The sequence below is a fragment of the Procambarus clarkii genome, chromosome 17, assembly GCF_040958095.1.
Source record: "Procambarus clarkii isolate CNS0578487 chromosome 17, FALCON_Pclarkii_2.0, whole genome shotgun sequence".
NCBI lineage: Eukaryota > Metazoa > Arthropoda > Malacostraca > Decapoda > Cambaridae > Procambarus > Procambarus clarkii.
Window position 1 is genome coordinate 42,817,841 of NC_091166.1, and position 21,859 is coordinate 42,839,699.

General features: G+C 44.3%; 1 protein-coding gene across 13 annotated transcripts in view; it reads right to left on the minus strand.

Moving 5' to 3' along the window:
• The window catches only part of LOC123772554 (homeobox protein, cut), a 589,385-nt gene that overhangs the window by 152,719 nt on the left and 414,807 nt on the right, over positions 1-21,859 (minus strand). For all 13 annotated transcript variants that reach the window (XM_069325906.1, XM_069325910.1, XM_069325908.1 and 10 more), the window contains 5 exons: positions 9,365-9,510; positions 8,684-8,890; positions 8,305-8,572; positions 7,868-7,997; positions 7,230-7,371 (listed from right to left, as the gene is read on the minus strand). In XM_069325906.1, the coding sequence (XP_069182007.1) occupies positions 7,230-7,371; positions 7,868-7,997; positions 8,305-8,572; positions 8,684-8,890; positions 9,365-9,510 (893 nt within the window). The remainder of the gene's footprint in view (positions 1-7,229; positions 7,372-7,867; positions 7,998-8,304; positions 8,573-8,683; positions 8,891-9,364; positions 9,511-21,859) is intronic.

Below are 21,859 nucleotides of genomic sequence, written 5' to 3' on the forward strand. Positions count from 1 at the left end.
TCTCTCTCTCTCTCTCTCTCTCTCTCTCTCTCTCTCTCTCTCTCTCTCTCTCTCTCTCTCTCTCTCTCTCTCTCTCTCTCTCTCTCTCTCTCTCTCTCTCCAGTGCAAACCAGGGGACACGAAATTACAATAAAATTCCTCTCTAGGTGCTTATCAACACTCTCCCTTCCCTTTGTCTCACTAAGCACAGAGTCTCCTGATATTTGTAACCTTATAAAATATGTTTGCACATTTTTCAAACGTAAACGTTGTATTTTGTTTTAATTTCCCGGATCGGATAGGCATTGCCCGATTCACTCTGTTTTAATTTTAGTTGTCCAGACAGTGAAATGAAACGAGTGAACTTTGGTGTAAAAAGTGAACTGATATAATTGATGTGCGTGTGTGTGTTCTGATGCCTCCTGCACACACTAACAACATTACCGTTTATACTGTTAGTTTAACTGTCTCTCTTGCACCCACTAAAGCTCTCTCCCTCCCTCTCTCTCTCTACCCTCCTCATGCTCCTCCATCCACAATGTATCCTTCTCCTCTACCCCTTTCTTATCCACTACCCCTCCACCCTTCACTCAGTTCTCTTCCACTCGCCGCCCTTCCGCCCACGACACTGTTCACCACCACTATACTTACACTCAACACTCTACCTCTACCAACCACTGCTCCTCTACCCCTAAACCACTCCTCTCCCTCCACCTCCACAGAAGTATGGAACAAGACTATTGTAAGAATTGAAAGGTTTAAGCTACGACGACAGGTCGTAGGAACTCGAGGTCTAAACGTTAAACGAGAGAATGAAAAAGAGAGAATATGATCACTACATACAGAAGGAAATAGATGGATAATGACAGCCACTTTAAATCGAGATACATTTGGACAAGGGTGGACGAGGGAAACATTATTAAGTCCGGGTGGTCAGCATGTGGAGGGTACTGCAAGAAATGCTTGTCATAGCACCACAACATTTAGGAGCACGCATGACGGACAACTTGAAACATCAAGAAGTATAAAAACACAGCCAGGTACAGGAAGTTTACCCTCGTAGTCACTGCTATCTTCCTATACCTACTACCACTTCTTTCCCCCCCCCCTCACCCCCTCAATACAGTCCCTCTTCCTTCCCTTTGTCGCCACATTCTGCCTTTCTACCCCGCCCTTCTACCCACTGCCCTCAACTGTAGCTGCCAATTGCTTTTTTGCCTACGTGTTACACGACTACCTTCATCACTACCTCCCACTACCCTCCCTCGCCCCCCTCAGGACAGTCCACTATATGTCTATCTCAACATGAACACTCACCAGCCATCCTCACTTCTATCTCCACTCACTACACTCGCCCCATCTACTTGGAACACCACTTTTCAGAAGTGGTGGGGAATTGCGCGTTTTGAAGACCTGACGGGGAATTGGATGTGATTTGTAGCTTCCTCTTCTTGTCAAAGGATATGAGATAGACTAAGATGTTTCATCCTCTATGGTTAATCCATATGGTACAATACACTATAATTCCCTCCATACCTACCACAACAATTTCGATACACTTCGCCAACTACGCAACCCCACCCCCTCATCCACCATTTCAATTACCATCCCCCTCCCACGAATCCACCTCACCCACTTCCACCACTCCGCCCCAATTCCACATCCACCACTCCCCCCACATCGCTCCTTCCACCCTTTTGTGGTAATCAGTTATGATGAAGCTGAACATTCACAAATCACCCAACAGGAAATTGAGAACTCTTTTACGTTTCGCCGTTGGAGGCGGCCGTGGGGTGGCCACCTTTGTTTGGCCAACTTCCGGCCCATACGCCCCAGAGTCATGCTCATTCCCCACTTCCCCCCTAGTACCTCCAACTCTCGCCTTGCTGGGGGTACCTTCACCTCAATTCATGCTTGACTCTCCTCAGCATTCCCGCCTACACACGCCTTCCCCCTCTATCCCTTCACAACTAAAATGCTTACCTTCGTATCCATACTCGCCTCACCTACACGCATCGACGCCAAATTCCCCCCCCCCCCCTCCTTAACTCTAAGTGTCTTGGAGAACATTTTAAGCTCCCTGGAGAACCTTTTAAGCGCCCTGGGGAACTTTCTAAGCGCCCTGGAGAACCTTCACCCCCCAGGCCAACACGTATGGCTGATGATGTGTTGAAGGCTGACTCCATACACAGTTTCAAATGTAGATATGATAGAGCCCAGTAGGTTCAGGAATCTGTACACCAGTTGATTGACAGTTGAGAGGCGGGACCAAAGAACTAGAGCTCAACCCCCGCAAGCACAACTAAGTGAGTATGTATATACCTGTCACCACCTGCACTACGCATTATGTCTACGCAATATTGATCCACGGAACCACCTCGAGGTAATCTCATGGTAATGTTTGACCATGCTGAAGAATTCTTTGCCTACCTCGTCTCCTGACGTAACTACAATATTAGTACTTATGCTCGCTGATCTCTGCAGATCGTTATCCTTAGGGTATACGGCCATAGGGAGGAAAGGGGATGGGGTGGGAGAAGAGGGCAATGGGGTAGGAAAGGGATGAGTGGGTGAATGGTAGGGGAGGAGAGAGTGAGGGGGAAGGAGAGGGGGATTGGGAGTACTGTAGAGCGACAGGAGTTGGAGGGGCAAGAGGGGGAGCAGGTTGGTAAGCACAGCAATTATTAGCTCATTATTACCCATATGTAAATGAGCGGAGCATGGCGCTAAAGAGTGTTTAGGTTGGGTTAATAATAAGATGATGTATGGCTGTCGTTAGACCATGTCAGGAAGGCTATAATTAGTAAAAAAAAATACTGTAAGCCTTTTACATAAAGACGTAAGCCTTTTTTCCACAAACTCGGACAAGTTGTTCATAATGGCGGCTTTGATGATGCATTAAAAATCAAGTTACATAAAAAGAGGAACGAGAGACCCTAACGTACACTTCGTCACGTATCGGTTCATTTGTATGTAAACACTGAAGGCTTCATTCATTAACCCTAATTATACAGCGCATTCGTAATTGGGCTAAACTTGTGATGGTCAACACTTTCTCTTATTTAAATTACTATTTTCTTTGATATTTTTTTAGCAATAAAGTTGATTGAGCAAGCGTTCGACTGATCTTAACTTGGCTCCAAAAACATGGTTGAGAGAGGGAAGACAAACAGCGCTTGGGAGCAAAAAAAGCAACAGACGGTATTGTGGAGTGGTCGGTTGTATAAACAAGGGAAGCTTTGGCCCCCAACTCCTTCTCCTCCTCCTAGTCCAACACACCACCATCATCACGGCGGGAAATTCAAATCAGATTACCGGATCGGAACAACGACTCGTTAATTGGCAAGAGAGAGATGTCGCTGATGATGTGCGAAATCCAGACTAATCGTGAGCCATTGGTCAGCGGCGCCGGGCATGTTGTGGGTGAATGGTGGTCTCAGTTCGTTCGCCTCCAGCTCTGCCTTTTTATGTCCTCTTGTTACCGGCCGCCGAGTACACACAACTAATGAAGACTCTTGTTTTAAGACTTTTAATATAGTTATTTATTTTACGTGCTAATTTCCTTGCCTTGTATGGTAATAAGTCTATAAGTTTGTCGACGGCTCATGCAATATGCATGTGAAAAAATCATACAACAATTTTCGAGCCCTACTTTGCATACTTTGTGCATTGAATCACATATTGCAAGTCCATAAAAATACTTCTAACTGCTTCTTGTGCGGACTCGACTCTCATAAACCATACAGCCGAATGGCGCAGGTAACCGCAACCTTACAATTATGAAATTTGTTATGTGTACCCTGGGGCATGAGTAATGCCACCCCAACCCGTAAACAAACACACCTGACAGCAAGACTGAGCCCGTCCTGCCTTACAGGTGTGGACTGACCCAACCGAAAACGGCGACCAATGACCGGGGACTCCGTGAAAATTATTAGGTACAGGTCTAGTGTGTCACTTCAGTGCTGGAAAGCGGCTCCTGATATCCCCTCTTACCACCCCTCTATCCAACCCAACCCAACCCAACCCAACCCAACCCCTCACCCAACCCAACCCAACCTCCTACTCCGTCTATCTACTTGTCAAAATTTAGACTAAGGCTTAGAGGCCTAAACACCAAGGTGTATAATTATAGATTCAGCTGCCAAAGAGATCAGAGGTATTAACAAATGTCGTTTTGCATTTGGGCCGACATTTTGGTTGCGTTTGTTTGATCGTGTGCGGCATCAAAGGAATTGGCAGACAACGCTTTACAATCAGGGTAATGAAAGAGGGTGTTTTCAAGCCTTGCTGACAAGCCCGACTCCTTAAATTGCAACATTCATTACATCTCACGCAACTTTGACTCTAATCTGTCTCTGTCATAAGGCTTGTCTCGCGTGCATGTTGAACTTCGGGGCAAAAATTGCAAACGATGATTTATTTCCAAGGGTTTTCTTGAAGTTTACAGTCTGATGCGGGTCTGTATTGGCGCCCTGAATATTCATACGACCTCCATACACTCTCTTATTAATGCACAAATGGAACTCTGTGTATGGGTGTACTCAGTAATTATATACACCTACGCGTGCTGTAATTATTGCTGCAGTGCGCGTGCGTGCGTGCACGCATATGTCGATATCTTCGTCATCCGGCTTATGGAAAGTGATCGAAGCCAAGAGAAAAAAAATCACCAGAGGGCGGTATATTGCACGTAAAGACCTGTCGCAACTGTGAGCGTCGATGCAGCTTAAAATTCCACGTGTTCTAAAGCTCCCAGTCTCACGCTACCACTAACGAACCGTTGTTAGCTCGTGGACCTAAATACACCGAGAAGTATCAATTTCTTAGTAATACACGACACATACAAGAAGGTGTAAACAAGAAATAATTATTAAACAAAAAATCGACGTACCATAGCAACGTGGCAACCTGCAGGGTCAAGTATGTTAATGTAACATATTTTCCTCCTGCCCTGTAATTTGGGTCATCTGGCCAAGTTTTGGATTAGACAAATGAGGCGACCAAGTTGCAATGACGTGGAAATCCTGCAACAAGCGTGTCTTTAACCCCATGTTTGTTGCCTGTGCAGCTTTGTCTCATTCGCTTCGGGAATTGATAGTCTGTTAGTTCTTAACCCCTGAGCTGCCCAGCTATTTAAGAGGTGTGCATAACTAAATATATTTAATAAATCAAATAGGGAAAACAGCGTATGACGATTGGAGCACAGGAAGAAATGGCAGATAGCAGTTGGAACAGTAAGGTTTAATTGATGTGCGGTAGTAGGTCCACTCCTACAGCTTCAGACTTATTAATTGTCATTTTGTCCAGTGCGAGCCTCGGCTTCATTAATTAAGTCTTTATTTATAATTCCTAATCGGGTCTCATAAAATTTGGCAGTGAATGTGGACGATCAGATTTCCCCCAGCGTTTTTAAGGTACATTTATCAACATGAAGCTGTGAAGTGTCTAATTCACAGTTCATTCACAGGTGAGTGTGTGTGTGTGTGTGTGTGTGTGCGTGTGTGTGTGTGTGTGTTTTTACTCACCCTATTTGTGCCTGCGTGATCGAACTACAGCTCTTGAACCCTATACAGCTCTTGAACCAGCAGCCGGTTGTCTAATGTACTGATTACTAATCCATTGTTCTATCATATCTACTTATAGAAATATAAATGAAGTTTGCTTCTGCAATCTGCTCATTTAGTTTATTCCTTTTTCTCTCTACTCTTACGCTAAACATGTATCTGGCTCATTTGAGTCTCAAGCTTCCTTCTTTGTCCTGTTGTCTTATTGGTATTTATTGTGTACTTCTCTCCTTTTTGCACTCTGTCAATTTCCTTAAATATTTTATACTTAAGATCTTTCAGTTTTTTTCATACCCTCATGCCTTGCAATTCTAGTAATTATGTTTTGCAATTCTAGTACAAGCCTCATTGCAAACCTCTACATTTTCAAGTTTCCTTCTGTACTTTCTGAGTTAGGTGCTCGATAATGGGGGGCGGCATAATTTAGAAATGGTCTCACGTAGGTGGTGTACAGTAACCAAAATGGTTCCTTATTTAGATTCCTGAATGATGTTCTGACTTTTCTGAGTGTGGAATATGCTGCTGATGTTATCCTATTTATATGTGCTGCCGGAGTTAGGTTTGGTGTCCACTCCCAGGTCTTTTTCTCTAATCGTTCTATGGAGGTCATTTCTCTTCATTGTGTGCCGTCCTCCTGGTCTCCTTTGACCTGTTCCCATTTCCAATATATTACACTTGCTGGTGTTGAACTCCAGAAGCCATGTCTCAAACCAACTCTGCAGTTTTATCTATGTCATCTTGGAGAATTTTACAGTCCTGATATGTCTCGACTCTTCTCATTAAGTTTGCATCGTCTGCAAACATCGACATATAAGATTCAGCTCTTGTAGTTAGATCGATGAGCCACTCTACTTCTGAGACACTGACTCCTGTCTGTTAGTTACTCTGTTGCTCATGACCGTGCACTTCCACTTACTCACGTCTCTTGTGGGGTACTGTGTCAAAGGCTTTTTGGCAGTTCAGAAATATCAGTCTGTCTAACCTTCTTGGTCCTGCCTTATTTTCGTTACCATTAGGGTCATTAGGCATGATTGATCTTTGCTCAAGCTATGTTGGTGTTTGTTTACATACCTAATCCTCTCTAGGCGTTTAGTCTTATACTTATTATTCTTTCGAATACTTTGCAGTGGATGCTGGTCAGTGATACCGGTCTGTATTTAAGTGCCTCCTCCCTATTTCCTTTCTTGTATATTGATGCCACATTCACCATCTTACAGTTGCTGGGCAAAACTCCCTTCAGAAGCGTGTGTGTGTGTGTGTGTGGAATTATAACCACATAAACCCTCGCAAGAATCCATGTTAAAACTTTTGAAATGGCCACAATTAACCCATGTGCAGACTCTTCCGCAAGTCTTAGATATTCCTATTAAAGAGGCAAGTGTCTACCCTTCACCATCTTTCATATATTGGCTTAAAAACCACCAGTTACTTGTCTCTCTACCGCCAGTGTTCAGCCATTAATGAGAGCCCGGAACACGACTCATAAAGAGCCACCTACGCCTCTGCTAAGGAATTTGGATACAATTTTGTTCATGGAACTCTGGCCACGTCCCCCTAATACCCGCCGGTGTTGTCCTCCACGACCCACCGTCGAAGCTATACTGATAGACTGGATGGGGAATATCTCCCACCCACCCTTTCCCCCACTTCCCCTTTTCCCCCACAAGGCTTTTCGGTACTCACCTTTCTTGGGGATGAGAGACTTGAGGAGGAACACAGCGTTGTCGTCGGTGGCCCAGGCGTGCATCTTGCGGTAGGAGTCTCTGCCTTTCTCCGTCAGTTTGTCCCAACACTTCGGCTTCGACAAGAGCTCCGACACCGTCCCCTGCAGATGCACCAAACAACCATTAACAATATAGCAAGGAATCAGACACTAACTACTGGAATTAAAGAAAAAATAAGAATCTTAATGAAAAATATCACATAGAAAATAGAAGGGTATTAGGGATTTCAGATATTTTTAGAAATTTATTGATGAAGGATGAAAAGGAAAGTTGAGATAAAAATAATTGACAAAATGGATGAGGAGAAAATACAAAAATAAAGGTGGGACACGGGAAGAAATCTGCAATAATTAATGTTCTTTGTAAGTACTGTGATTATATAATAAATATATACTAGCTAAACTTCTCATATTACATAAAAAAATAGTATGTTAGATTAGTTATCAACTTTTCATCTGACTATTACCGATATGAGCAAAATTTTGACATTTAGAAACGTTTCTCTTTAAATAATATCTGAATCCGTTGAAATAAGCTTATCAAAAAACAGAAAACAAAAACGTTAGGAATTGGTGGATTGATCACAGCCAAACTTACTTGCGAAAGCCCAAGGACGTATTTCGCGAAAAGTCTCTGTCCAATGTTGTGGATAGAGAGGAGTTCACGCACTCGTCGGGCGAGAGTGAGTGTGTCGAGGTTCTGCTGGCAGAACTTCTCCATGTTGAACCTGTAGGTGAGAGGTGGCTGGGGTCAGCTGGGACACCGATCTCCGTCCATGATACTCACTTAGCTGGTGTAAGCTTAATTGAAAGTGTCCAAATGTTTGAGATTGAATATATCTGACTGTTAATTTTTGTTGTGCTTGTCTTTTAGGTTTTTCTAGTGGATTGTAGAGTCATTATATGAATAATTTACACGCACACACACACACACACACACACACACACACACACACACACACACACACACACACACACACACACACACACACACACACACACACACACACACACACACACCATACAAACACCCACCTTAGTATTTCCTGCAACCGGGCTTCCATAGGGTCGCCCTTAGGGATAAGAGACTCTCCAGTAATTCGGTCCTCAAATTTGAAGGCCAGTGAAGGGATTTCCTCCTTAAATGGCGAACGGTCGTCCCTCGACTGGAAAGGACTTTTGGTTTCGTGCGGGAAGCCATTGACGAGCGAGGAAGGACTCTTCATGTTGATGTCCCCCAGAGGAGAATCCCTAGAGTCCGAACGTTCCATCTGGACTCCTCCGCTGTCCGGTGACATTTGACCTGTGGGTGATACAGTGATGTCAACTTTACCGGAATTGGAAACTGATGTATTTGTGATATATTTCTGATGTATAATATGCGATACAAGAGTGTGGCTGACAAGGTGCTGACCTGAGGTGAGGTGGTGACGTTCCTGTGCTGATCTTTCCAGCGATCGTCGCCATTCCTCCCCCAGCAGGTGATGGAGCGGGGTGCCAGGCGGGGGGTGCGGTGCCAGGGGCTGGAGAGGCGAGGCCATTGGGGGAGGAGCGAGGGGCGGGGGTAGGTGTGGTCTCAGGGGTGGGTGTAGGTGGGCATGGCTCATCGGGGGCAGTGGTCCTGCAAAAAAGGGATCCAGGTGGTTACCAGCAGTGTGATGGCACCGCCTGGCGGGCAGCTGGTAGGCTCCAGCCTACCAAATCACCACATTTATTTATTTAAAAATATTGTTGCACATTTTATCAACAATGATATAGCATAAGAAATAGCGTGTCGTCAACATGTTGACGACATAAATATGTCAAGCATAATAGTGTTGGCGTGCATCCATTGCTAGTACTAGAAAATCTAGAAGCATTAACTCCTAGCGGATGAAACTTGAACGTCAGAATACAGTAACTTCAACTCAGTTCACAATCTAACAAGCAAAAAAAAAAGCATGTGATTACACTATTTTGAAGTCCTATTTCTCTAGTCCTCCCAGTTACCATATAGGAGGAAATAGTAACTAAGAAAAAAAGGTATCCAATTACCTAGCAGCCAAAAAACAAATCAAAACACAGAGATAATAAGTGATAAATTTTGAGTACTCACCATAGACATCGTGAAACTGCTTACCGAACTCCGATGCAGGAATTTTGAGATCGTGCTCGGCCTTAGATCTGTCCGCTAGCAGGGTCTCCAGCGATCTTGGGGGCATAGAGAGACCCTCTGGCCCCAGCCGGCCGTCCCGTATATTCCTGGGGGAGAAGAAGCATTCAGCTGTGAGTTGTGGTGGTGGTGGAAGTGGTATTGGTAAGGGGGAGGAAATAATGGTAGTGATGGTGGTTGTGGTATTGGTGGGGAGTAATGGTAGTGATGGTGGCTGTGGTATTGGTTGGGAGGGGGGGGGGGTAATGGTACTGATAGTGGTTGTGGTGTGTTAATCTATTGGATGTGGTATGGTATTGGTGGAGAAGATAATGATATAAGTAGTAGCAATAGTGTTTATGTTGATATAGTGTTGAAGATGGACATCCTGTATGAGTGTGTGATTTAGTTACAAAACTTTAATATCTAACACGTCAAAAGATCAACATTTCATAATAGTATATATTAATATTTTGACTAGAATATAACAGCATAGCATAAAATATATTCCAGTGGTTTTTAAATATATATAAGACAACGTAACAGTTGTTATTCCTGGGTTACCTTGCCATGATTTCTCAAGGTATGTAAGGGTACTAAGGGTATGTAAGAGTACTAAGAGTATATAAGGGTACTAAGGGTATGTAAGGGTACTAAGGATATTTAAGGGTATTAAAGGTATGTAAGTATAGTAAGTTATATTTTCTGATTGCTGAAGCCTCTGAAGTATAGAAAATGGTTGTGATTTCCCTTAAATTTTGCCTTAATCTTTGTCTGAGACAGCTTAGGGAAGCCATCTTGAAGGTACCTGAAGGCTTACTTACCTACTTTACGTTTCGATTACCTTGCGGTGATTCTAAGGATCAATGTACCCGCGGCCTTGTCTCTTTGACTAGAGCTCCTGGTTGGTGGTCTGATCAACGAGGCTGTTCGACGCGGCTGTCTGTAGCCTGACGAATGAATCACAGCCTGGTTGATCAGGTATCATTTGGAAGGTTTTATCGAGTTCTCTCTTTAACACCGTAAGAGGCCGGCGAGTTATGTACACCCTTATGTAGCGGGCTGGTTGTGCACTCTTGGGGCTTTGAAATTTATAAGAGTTTCATTTTAGCGTATTGCACCTATGCTTTTTAATGGGTCTGTTTTGCACTTCCTGCCATGTCTCCTGGTCTCAGGCTGTCTGCTCTTTATGTGGAGCTGTGATACATTGTTTCGTAAGTTGGCAACCTTCAAGTACCTTCAAGACGTCTTAAGGCGAGTCAAAGGTCAAAACAAAATTTGATGCGAATAACAGTTATTTTATATACTTTGGAGGCATAAGCAATCAGAAACTAATAATAAATAGAAAAAAGTTACACTGTAATTCAAAGTGAAAAATTGGCTTTAATAAGCAATAATAAAATATATATTATAATGTGTTTTCATCAGTAGTCTAGGCCTTAATGTATTTAATAAATATGTTTTCAACATATTTCTTCTTGCTTCTTTCAGAGCAACAATGAATTACAAGTTTGGTTGATTTTAAACCGAATTATATGATGTATTCTAATTGGCTGAGGACTCTTGTTCCTCATTAACTTGCCCACCTTCGTCTTATAGTTTTCCATGTCCCTTCCTCCGCGCCCCAATATTATACACCAGTGGTCTCAGTGTCTTAACCTATTCTTCTCCCTGGTCCCAACAGTGTAATCCAAAGCTTCTCTCGTCCGAATATGTGGTATCTCACCCCTCATCTACCTTTAACTACAAAGTGACTCCCGTCTGTGTGTATCTGTACCATCCCTGTTGCCTAATCATATCTTCTTCCTCCGATACATTCTTATCATGTCGCGCCCCGCGGCCTCTACTCTCGTGTCCTGTGACCTTACAGCCTTCCATACCGTGTTGTGAGCAGCCTCGTCCCGTCTGCATCAGCTAGCAGGCCGGTGGGACGCGTCCTCCTCCTCTATCTCTATTCCCTCAACTACCTTTCTCGTCCTTCGGCGGCCACGGGGGAGGTCCTGCTTAATATTCAGCGAGCCGACCAAGTCCATCAGGAAGCCATTGATGCGCGACGCTACTGGTGTTGGGTAAACAGGGCCTTCTACACAATACATCCCGCGAATCATTGTCCTTGATCGGCGTCTAACAAAGGGGGAAATGGAGGCGCTCGTCATGGAGTCCGGCGGCTCGTCTTAAGGGTTATGGGGGTGAAAGGGGGAGGGGGTCGGTGCACCGTTGCGTTTAGGGGGGAGGGGAGTTGAGGGATGAACGAATACGGTGACTGGAGTTGTAACTATAGATTGCGTGAAGATACGATACTTCCTGTCATGTGTGATAATGATTCCCGCTTCGTTTGTGCCGTGTGTGAATGGAGAAAGTTTTAAAGATGTTTCAGCGCCCTTAATTGAGAAATCACCATTCCTTAAGACCCCCACCTGGATGGAAAGGTTCCTCCCAGCTGATTCGAATTAACACCAATGACTTGCAGGACCGACTTCTATTTTACTTATCTTTGGCAGGCTATTGGCCCACTCTACTTTTACGGCTGCTGCCGCCTACAATCTTGTAATCAATAGAGGCCCCATTAGCAATGGTTCAGCACCAGTGCATCTGCAGAGTGGACCCACGTGGGCTTTTGTCGGCTCATTATGAACACCATCAATAATAGTCTTCGCTTCATCAGATGGTCTATTGAACTGGTTGGGAAATTTTTAGAAATCACTGTCGGGGAATTTATTAAACGTTAACCCTCAGATTTTTATTTCTTATCACATTCAATAGAACAGAAGATATATGGAATATATAAATGATCTTAATCTCTGATTCCATGTACAATTTTTAGGTGATGGTACGCTTGTAGGCAAATATAATAGCAACAAAATTCACAAAAGCAAGATATCGCAGAACAATTATCAGATATTTGAATGGTTCGTGAGGAGCGACAACAACAGCATCGTCAGGTGGAACGTATCAATTCCACAGCCTCCAGCACTCTGCACCTCAGTATGCAAATTAACCGCCGAATCCCAGTGTTTGATGGGAACGATTGAACGATAATTTGTGTGTCAACCTCCAGGATCTCTCTACCTGAATTATGATTGCTGCTTCCTCCCTCCCTTTCTCTCGCTCTAGGACTTGCGTATGTAAATCTTTTCGTTAACAATGTATTTGAAACATATTAGTGCTGCTGTGTGACTTGGCACCATAGCGACAACAGACAAAAAGTTAAACATAGTCTCAGTGGCGATCACCAGTAAAGTCAACAAATCACTCTCCTGAGTTACACGATACACGAAAAACATCCAAAGCAAGAGAGAGATCTTTATGTAAAGACAAAGATTAATCTTAGGAATGGGAGGTGAGAGAGGAAGCAAGAATAGGGGTAATGTCTCAGCAGGCGAAGACGACACAGGCGTCAAGACAGAAGAACAAAGGTAATTATGTAGCCAGGGAGTGTGGAGATACATCACATTAGCTGGCAACCTCTAGGGGTATTGAGTCACTCTGTTTGTTCTGTACCTGTTGGCCACACTCCGCTTACGCCCTTCTCTCTCACTCCCAGTTTTGCATACACCTACCTCTTATGCTGATTTGATCTTATATACTCACCGATCTGTTGTATATGCTATGATGCATTCAGATATATTCCTAACCTGATAAAATGTATTGTAGAAGGTCAGGAGTTTGCATGTTGAGTGTAGGTTCTGCGTGAGTCCTTTCTCAACGTAAATCCTTAAAGAAGTGAGACTTGCCTCCTCATCTTTCTGACCTGCTACTGAGACAATCCCGTTCCCCCTGTCTCCCATGTCCATTTCTTTACCTTCAGGCTTTCGCCTGATCTAAATATCGTGAGATTTGCCTCCTTGTCTCTTTCCTATGCTATTCAGATATTCCCTTCCCATGCTTATCCTTCTCTTCTTCTGCCCCTCCTTTCCTTCCCTTGTTCCTCCTCCTCTTCATGATCCCTGGTGTCTCTCCATTTGCCCTTCGTCTCGTGAGAGTCGCCTCCACATCTCTCTCTACCCTGCTACTGATACAATACCCTTCCCCTCCCTCCCCTCTGGAGGCTCTCACCTGCCCCGCAGTCTGCATATATCCAGTATTGAAGGGCTACCAAAACACATGGTTGTGTAATAGATTTTTGTAAAGAAAGGAAATCAGTATGGGTGAGTAGGTGGAGCGCGACGGCCTACATGGAGGGCCACCTCTCCCAACAATGGAACTTGATAATGACATTGACAAATTACAAATCTGTTTCTATTATGGTTCACTTCCTTGGTTTTGACGACTCAAGTCCACCAGACTTCCGTGCTATAATTACACTTCAGACCCCAGAGACAAAATGTAATGCATGTCTGCTTTACATTGATAACTTGGGTGAACTGGAAACTTGCTGTGGCATGTGAAATATCTATCTGTCTGTCTTGTTAATTTCTAATCCAGTTTTATTAGATTATAATTTATTGAGTTCTGTTTTGTATTGAAGAATAATTTGCCGTTTAATATTGCACAGTTGTAATTTATATTCAGAGTTACCTTGCGCCTGTAACACAATATTTGAAGGAGATATTTTGCTCATAATTCCTCACTAACACAAAAAACATTTAAATTTTTATTAATGTCTGCGGCATCCATAAAGTACATTCTTACTGTGAACCCATTAGCTGCGTTACTTTGGCTCCTACAAGCCGGGCAACACGATCCGACAGCTGAGCGTCGACGGGAAGGCGACTGGATGGCTTTGATTGGCTCGTGTATCTGAGCGGCGGCGGGGGTAAGGCGATCGGATCCGTTGTGTCGTCTTTTGTTCGCCTATTACTGCCTCGGCGTCTATTGTGCCAACATGGAGGCTGCGTGCGCACCGGACGAAAGAGCGTATTAATTGAACAACTCTGTGATTTTCTTCGTTGTGAATGGTTTTATTTCGTTGATTAATAACGTTATATACGTATAGATAGTACGAAGCATTCAGTGTGAGGCAGATCAAGAGCCGAGGAGGACTGTAGAGGAACGAGTCGAGCAACAAGTCAACCATCCCCGACCTCTGTGAATCAATGGTTATATGTTAATGCAAGGCCGGCCTGCACGAGACGCGCCATGCTAGTCTAATTCAATTCTCCCTCACGCAGTGCTCTCTGGTAGTTTTTACACACACACACACACACACACACACACACACACACACACACACACACACACACACACACACACACACACACACACACACACACACACACACACACACACACACACACACACACACACACACACACACACGACGATGGACAATGGTGATGGTTGTGGTGGCGGTCACTAAGAACTCCATGACCCGACTAGGGTTTGAACCTGCGTTACCAGGTCTCACCCCTTGGCTTACATGGTACCAATTCTCTTCTTCTTCCTTCCTTATCTTCCACTTAAACTCTTGAGGGGGAGAGATGTGGAAGGAAATGCAGAAGAACCGAAGGAAAGGGGGGAATGGACATGGAAACATGAAGAGGATACAAAGAAGGATGAAGTAGGGGGAGTGAGGAAAGGTTAAAAGAGGTTAGGGGTTATCTTGAGGTTATCTTGAGATGATTTCAGGGCTTTAGTGTCCCCGCGGCCCGGTCCTCGACCAGGCCTCCACCCCCAGGAAGCAGCCCGTGACAGCTGACTAACACCCAGGTACCTATTTTACTGCTAGGTAACAGGGGCATAGGGTGAAAGAAACTCTGCCCATTGTTTCTCGCCGGCGCCTGGGATCGAACCCAGGACCACAGGATCACAAGTCCCGCGTGCTGTCCCCTCTCCGACCGGGGGAGAGAAGGTGTGACAAGGAAGGCTAATGAAGTGAGAAAAGTAGCGGGGGAGAAAAAGACTGTATGAAGTAAGCTGAGAGTTTTCGCGTATAATGCCTTGAGGTTTGTCTCCTGTTAAGTTTTCCAAGCTGACCCATCATCACCAGGCGCTGAAGCTGTCAGCAGAGTGTTTGCCAAGTTTACGAGAGGCGTAAATTTAGTTTAGTTGGCTGGAGTAATGGCTATTGACAAAACAATCAATGGCACCGTGTTGCCGAGCCTGAGAGTAATGTTGTAACGAATATCAAAGGTAGAATGATCTTACTAATGAATGGGGCACAGTTTGTGTGCGTGTGTTTACTATTTGTATTTACTACTTGCGTCTGTAGAATCGAGCTATGTAGCTCTTGGATCCCATCTTTTTAATCAATCTATTTTTTCTCTATTATATCTACCACATATATTTATCTCTTAACGTAAGCACACACATCCCCAGGAAGCAGCCCGTAGCAGCTGTACAGGTACCTATGTACTGCTAGGTAACAGGGGCATCAGGGTGAAAGAAACTCTACCCATCTGTTTCCGCCTCCGCCGGGAATCGAACCCGGGCTATTAGGCCTACGACCTATGTTGTGAGGGTAATTACTTTCTTTGATTTATATAGATTTAAACATAATTGTTTTACTCTGTAAGTGCTGTAGAGAGAGAGAGAGAGAGAGAGAGAGAGAGAGAGAGAGAGAGAGAGAGAGAGAGAGAGAGAGAGAGAGAGAGAGAGAGAGAGAGAGAGAGAGAGAGAGAGAAAGAGTCACCCAGCACCCCAACCCACACATAACTCCTCCCCCCCCCCCCCTCACCTAGTATTACATAACATTCACCGTCCCACCAACATACCGCTCCCCGATCCTCCACAACACCCCATTCCAACAGCATGCTTTGCCAAACATAATACCACAACCATCCCATCACCATACCTTATCCTAAATTACCACAAAACCACACTCCAGCACATCATATTTCAAAACCCTCAGGTAACTACAAATACAATTATATTACCACGTCCCCAACTCACCACAACACTCCTCAACTCACCACAACACGTCCCAATTTACCACAGTTACGTCATCTATTTATGTGGTCTCATTTTCAGTTACCCAGCTTAATACAGTTGAACATCACTTACTATTTATTTAAGAGCTTTTCACATATTACATTTATCTACTACCCATCCACTTGACTATTTTCCCTTTTCATCCATCCACTATACATCCATTTGATTGCACCCTTCCCTACTTTATCTATTTCCCAACTATTTGTCAGTCTCATGACCCATCCTTCTACCCATTTGAACGCCCTTCCATTTGTCTACCTCACCCACCCATCCGTCTATCCACTATCCTCCCACTTTGTTAGAGCACTGTCCATGTACCAGTCCCGAAACAATCCATCAGTCCTCCCCCTCTTCTCCTCCCCAAGTGGTTCGCTACCCAAATCCCCATTAATCCTGAGATCGCAGTGGTACTGAAGGAGCCAGTATGCTTGTTAATCCTCAGCGTCCAGTGGTACATGAGGATCTGGCATGCTCGTTAATCCTCGGCGCCTAATGGTGGTACTTGAGGACCTGGCATCTTCGCTAATCCTCGGCGCCTACTAGTAGGTACTTTAGGTATACTAATTACAAGAGAAAGAGTACATTTGATCCAATCTACATTCTACAATGTTCTGTGGCATGAATCGCCAGACCCGTCGAATTCCCGCCCCTGCTGGCCTTATAATTATGACACAGCCGGGCTGAATCGACCAGGCGTCACGCATTCTTGTTACTCTTGCTTTTATGGCTCCAACGCTCCTTGACGGGATCTCTCCTTAGTGTGAATCAGAAAAGGAGGAACCTCTCTCCCTCCGGGCAACACTGAAGGCGTATTGCAATCATTTGTGGCGGTTGCTAGCGGTCGGCCAAACAGAAGATGCAAAACCAGTAATTGCTTCAGAAGCATTTGTTGATGTGGTACAGACGTAGCATTAGCAGGAGTAGACACAGGAGAAACAGCAGGAGCCACAGGAGCAGGACAATCAGACACAACAGAAGCAACATGAAGCACCAATTAGTAATCGAAGCACCAGCAAACAAGAGCAGAAAGCACAGAATTGGGAGCGACAGTCGAAGCTGCAGTCACGGCGTTGGTAAACCAAGCGCCCGCTGGTATGACCTGCAAATGATTACCCCTCAACCATCAACGATCATTATAATCAACAGCCATATCATCATCAGCAGCAGCAGCAGCAACAACAACAGCAGCCACGAAACTTGAATCATAGCAAAGACAACAGCTGCAATGGTAACAGCAAAATAAACCACAGAATTATCATCATTGTCATCACAATCAAGGCAAAATCACCATGGGCAGCATAGGCTGCAATAATAGAAGCATCAGATGCTACAACAACAGTCCCAGCAACTAACACAGCTGCAGAATCGGGAGCAAGAGAAGCAGTGGCGTTGGGAACCACAGGAGCGGGGCAGCTGCGTGAACCCTATCAGTAGCACTAGCAGCAGCAGCAGCAGCAAAGGAAGCAGAAGCTATAGCAGCATAAACCACAGCATCAGAAGCAGCATGAACCACAGCAGTAGAAGCAGCATGAACCACAAAGGCAGAAGCAGGGAGCAGCAGATCAGCAGACACAGCCTGAAGACTATTAATGGGGCCCCTTAATTATTACCATTCCACGGATGGTGTTGGGTTGCAGGGGACCGATGCCTTGCAATTGCCGGGATGACATTTTGATATGGCCTTTGTAGGTACTCAAATTTCGCATAGACAACTTGCATAAGAGGGTGGAGGAAGCGATGGGAGTGGGGGGGGGAGGAGGAGGAGGAAGGAGGAAGAGGAGCCTGAGGAGACTAAGGAATTCCTCATCTTGGGCATTTAGCGATGACTGGAATCGTTAGGGTTATTGATCTACGACCTGGTTAATACATTATGCAGACTGGCCGGATGTTTGTATTGATAAAATTAGACGATGAATTTTTATATTGATTTTTAATTGTCATTGCTGGTGTTATTGCTTTTATTATTACTAAAATTACCATTTTACTATTAAGACAAATCCTAATAATTATTTTGTAGATAGAATATATAATAATAATTTGTAATATCGCACAAAAAGTGTAATAATGAAGAAAAGTACATTATCTTGTGTACATTTTTATAGGAATGTTTTTTTCTCTATATTTGTTTCTTTATATTTTGCTTGCCATGCTTTTTATTCTTGTTCTCTCCATGCACCACATCTTACCAACTACCATCTTTATCTTCCCCGTCTTTCTCATCCCGTTCGTGCCTTTCTCATTCATCTCCTTCCATCTCTTTCTCATTCATCTCCTTCCATCTGAGGACAGGGGGACTACTCACAATGTAAGGAACAATTCCCCAAGCAAACAACATACCGTAGGAGTCCTTGTATGAGTTGTGCACGCAGGCAATCAATTCAGAAGTTGTGAATTCATCAATTCAGAAGTTCTGAAACTTCCTCTTTCTGAAACACTACACAATCTCGTTTTCTTCATTTGGCTAAGGTCTCAGCTTCAACTTTTTTTTTTAATTAACAGATTTTTTTTAAGATTCCATCCATTCACCCTTGTTTTGCTTCCCCTCTCGGGTTGGTGGGAAAGGCGGGCTACTATTGCATTGGTCTCAGCCTGCCTCTTGCTGCAAGACTTGGTCCAATCCACGTGTACCACTCTAAGATATTACAAAAATGTTCTGAATATGTCTTCTCACTCTTTTTGCTGTGAATTATTTAGAATTTTCCTTAAACGTTTGTCATGTGTGTGTGTGTGTGTGTGTGTGTGTGTGTGTGTGTGTGTGTGTGTGTGTGTGTGTGTGTGTGTGTGTGCGTGTGTGTGTCTGTGTGTCTGTGTGAGTGTGTGTGTGTGCGTACGCGTGTGCGGTCTTATTAACTCGGTATTATTGTACACATCTTTATTCAAATATTGATAGCATTCTCATTCATTTTTCTTGGGTAAATCTAAATTAGTATTCCTGCGCATATCCATGTAAGTAATGCTGCGCATATATAAGTTAGTAATCCTTCACTTACATAAGTAATCATGCACATATCTTAGTATTCCGACTCATATTTAATTAATCCTGCACATATCTAAATAATCCGCGTATATCTAAGTGGGTAATCCTGCGCACATCTAAGTAATCCTGCGCATGTCTAAGTTAAGGATTAATCATTTCTCTGTGAATAGGATGGTTGCCCAAGGCAGCCTCCTATGGTCTAACAGTAATAAAACCAAATTTTTTTATGCTTCCATGTGGCAACTCGAAAAAAATATTTTTTAATTAATTTCGAGAAGGATTCGAGGTAGGAGCGTTGTCTCTCCTTCATACTCCGCTCCTTTATTGTATTTTATTCGTTACTCCTCTCCTTTATTCTCTGTTATCTTGTTATTCCTCCGCCTCCTCATTGTTCTCTCTTTTAATTTCCATCCAATAGTTATTATATTTAGCAGTCACTCTCTCTCTCTCTCTCTCTCTCTCTCTCTCTCTCTCTCTCTCTCTCTCTCTCTCTCTCTCTCTCTCTCTCTCTCTCTCTCTCTCTCTCTCTCTCTCTCTCTATCTCTCCCACCCCTCCTCCCTTCCTCATCCTCCCTTTATCAGCGTCTTGTATCGTATTCATCTTCATCCACGAGACCTAATGATTCGTGCAACAACCGAGCAAGAAGAGGTTGCAAGATATAATTGCTGTCAGCATATGGTCCGCTCAAGATCCGGGGGCGACTCCGAGCGCTCGGAGGGAGCAGTATGGAGAGGGGGAGAAGGAGGGAGGGAGGGATAATGTTTGGGTGAGAGAAGGGGAGAGGGAGTGAGTGTGTGTGTGTATGATGTGTATTAGAGAAAGGGAGAAGTGTTTGAATATTGTGATAGTGAATGTTATACAGGAGGAAAGACGAAAGTTGGGAAAGAATAGGGGGAAGATGGGAGTAAAGAAAGTGTAAGTTCAAGAGAAGCAATGAAGAGTAAGACGCAGGTAAGAGTCTAGACAAAGGGTCTAGAGAGGGGGGGGGGGAGATGAGAGGAACAGGATGGCAGACGGAAATGTTAGAGAGGGGCAAGATAAGAGGAAGAGGAGGTCTGACTATAGGACAAGAGGTGCACCAGGAGAACATGGGGTCAGAAAAGAGGGTGAGAGCAGTTAAGAGATATTACAATAATAAGAGGGCAAGCTGTAATGAAGGGGGTATATGCATGGTGTTAGTGGTCGCTGGCTTGAATCTGGCAAGGCTGACCTCCCCCTCCTCTCTCTCACTTGATCCTTCCCTCTCATCCCTCCCATATCCATCCCTCCTTTTCCTCTCTTTTCCTCCCTCCCATAAATCCCTCGACCCTCCTTGATCCTCGTTCTTTAGCACTGTTACCATCTTTAAAGTTAAATTAGTGATTTGTATTATCCAAGAAGTTCCAGGAGATCTAACAGCACATTAAATGATAGTAAAGAAGACGGAGAAGCAGGTGGAGATGTTAGCAGCAAGGAAATCAGTACAACCTGACTTGACACCACCGTGGCTGCTGAAGGAGGCTGCAGTGTTCTTTGTCAACCCAAGACTGGAATATTTAATTAAACATTCGAGGCTGGAGATCTTCCAAACTACAGGAATGGGCAGAACAAATGGCTGTTAGAATTTAACCCCAGCAAGTGTAAGGTTATGGAGATAGGAAAGGGATATACGAGACCAAAAGGACTCTACACCGTAAAGGGAATACAGCTACAGGAATCATAAAGAGAAAAATATTTGGGATTGCATATCACTCCAGCGCTTACACCAGAAGAACATAAGAAAAGGTTTAGCTCAGGACCATACGGAAGGCTCGCAAATATGCGAACGGCATTTTGAAGTCAATAAGTATTCTTTCAAGATGGATATTCAGCACTGAGAATAGTCTTAAAGGCCGCTTCCATCCACAACTTTCAGGGAAAAAATCGACACAATTCGAAAGGCGGAATTGCACATTTGAAACGCAAGAGACACGTTAGGGTAGAAGGCGAGGCATAAAGAGCCAGACCTCACTTGCCTGTTGTCACTGGTAGGTAAGTCCCAGTAGCCACCACCGCCCTCACTTCGTCATGGTAGCAAGACGGACTACCAAGGCTGTGCAACACGACGCCCTGCAGATGATTTGTTGCAGAAGAGCCGGGCATGAGGGAAGGGGGGGGGGGGTGATCACCAGAAAGGGGGGATTGGGGTGAGTGGGGGGGATGAGGGGGTGAGGGGACGTGGGCGTTAATGGACCACCGACGTAGAGCATCACAGGGAGAGAATTTTGCATGTGTGTGTGTGTGTGTGTGTGTGTGTGTGTGTGTGTGTGTGTGTGTGTGTGTGTACTTACATACATAGTTATGCTTGCGGGGGGGGGGGTTGAGCTCGGGCTCTTTGGTCCCTCCTCTCAACTGTCAATCAACTGGTGTACAGATTTCTGAGCCTACTGGACTCTGTCATGTGTGTTTTTGTGTACATTCACGTTTGTGTGTACATGGTCACGTGCGTGTATATATGGATATCTGCTTAAACATGATCATGTGGGACTTGCAGAGACTTCCAACAAATGCAACTTCTATGCAGTGCATAGAGAATCTGGACGTTGTTGCTAGGTATTAGTCGGGATTGCTAGACCAGTAAGCCCGGCACTCT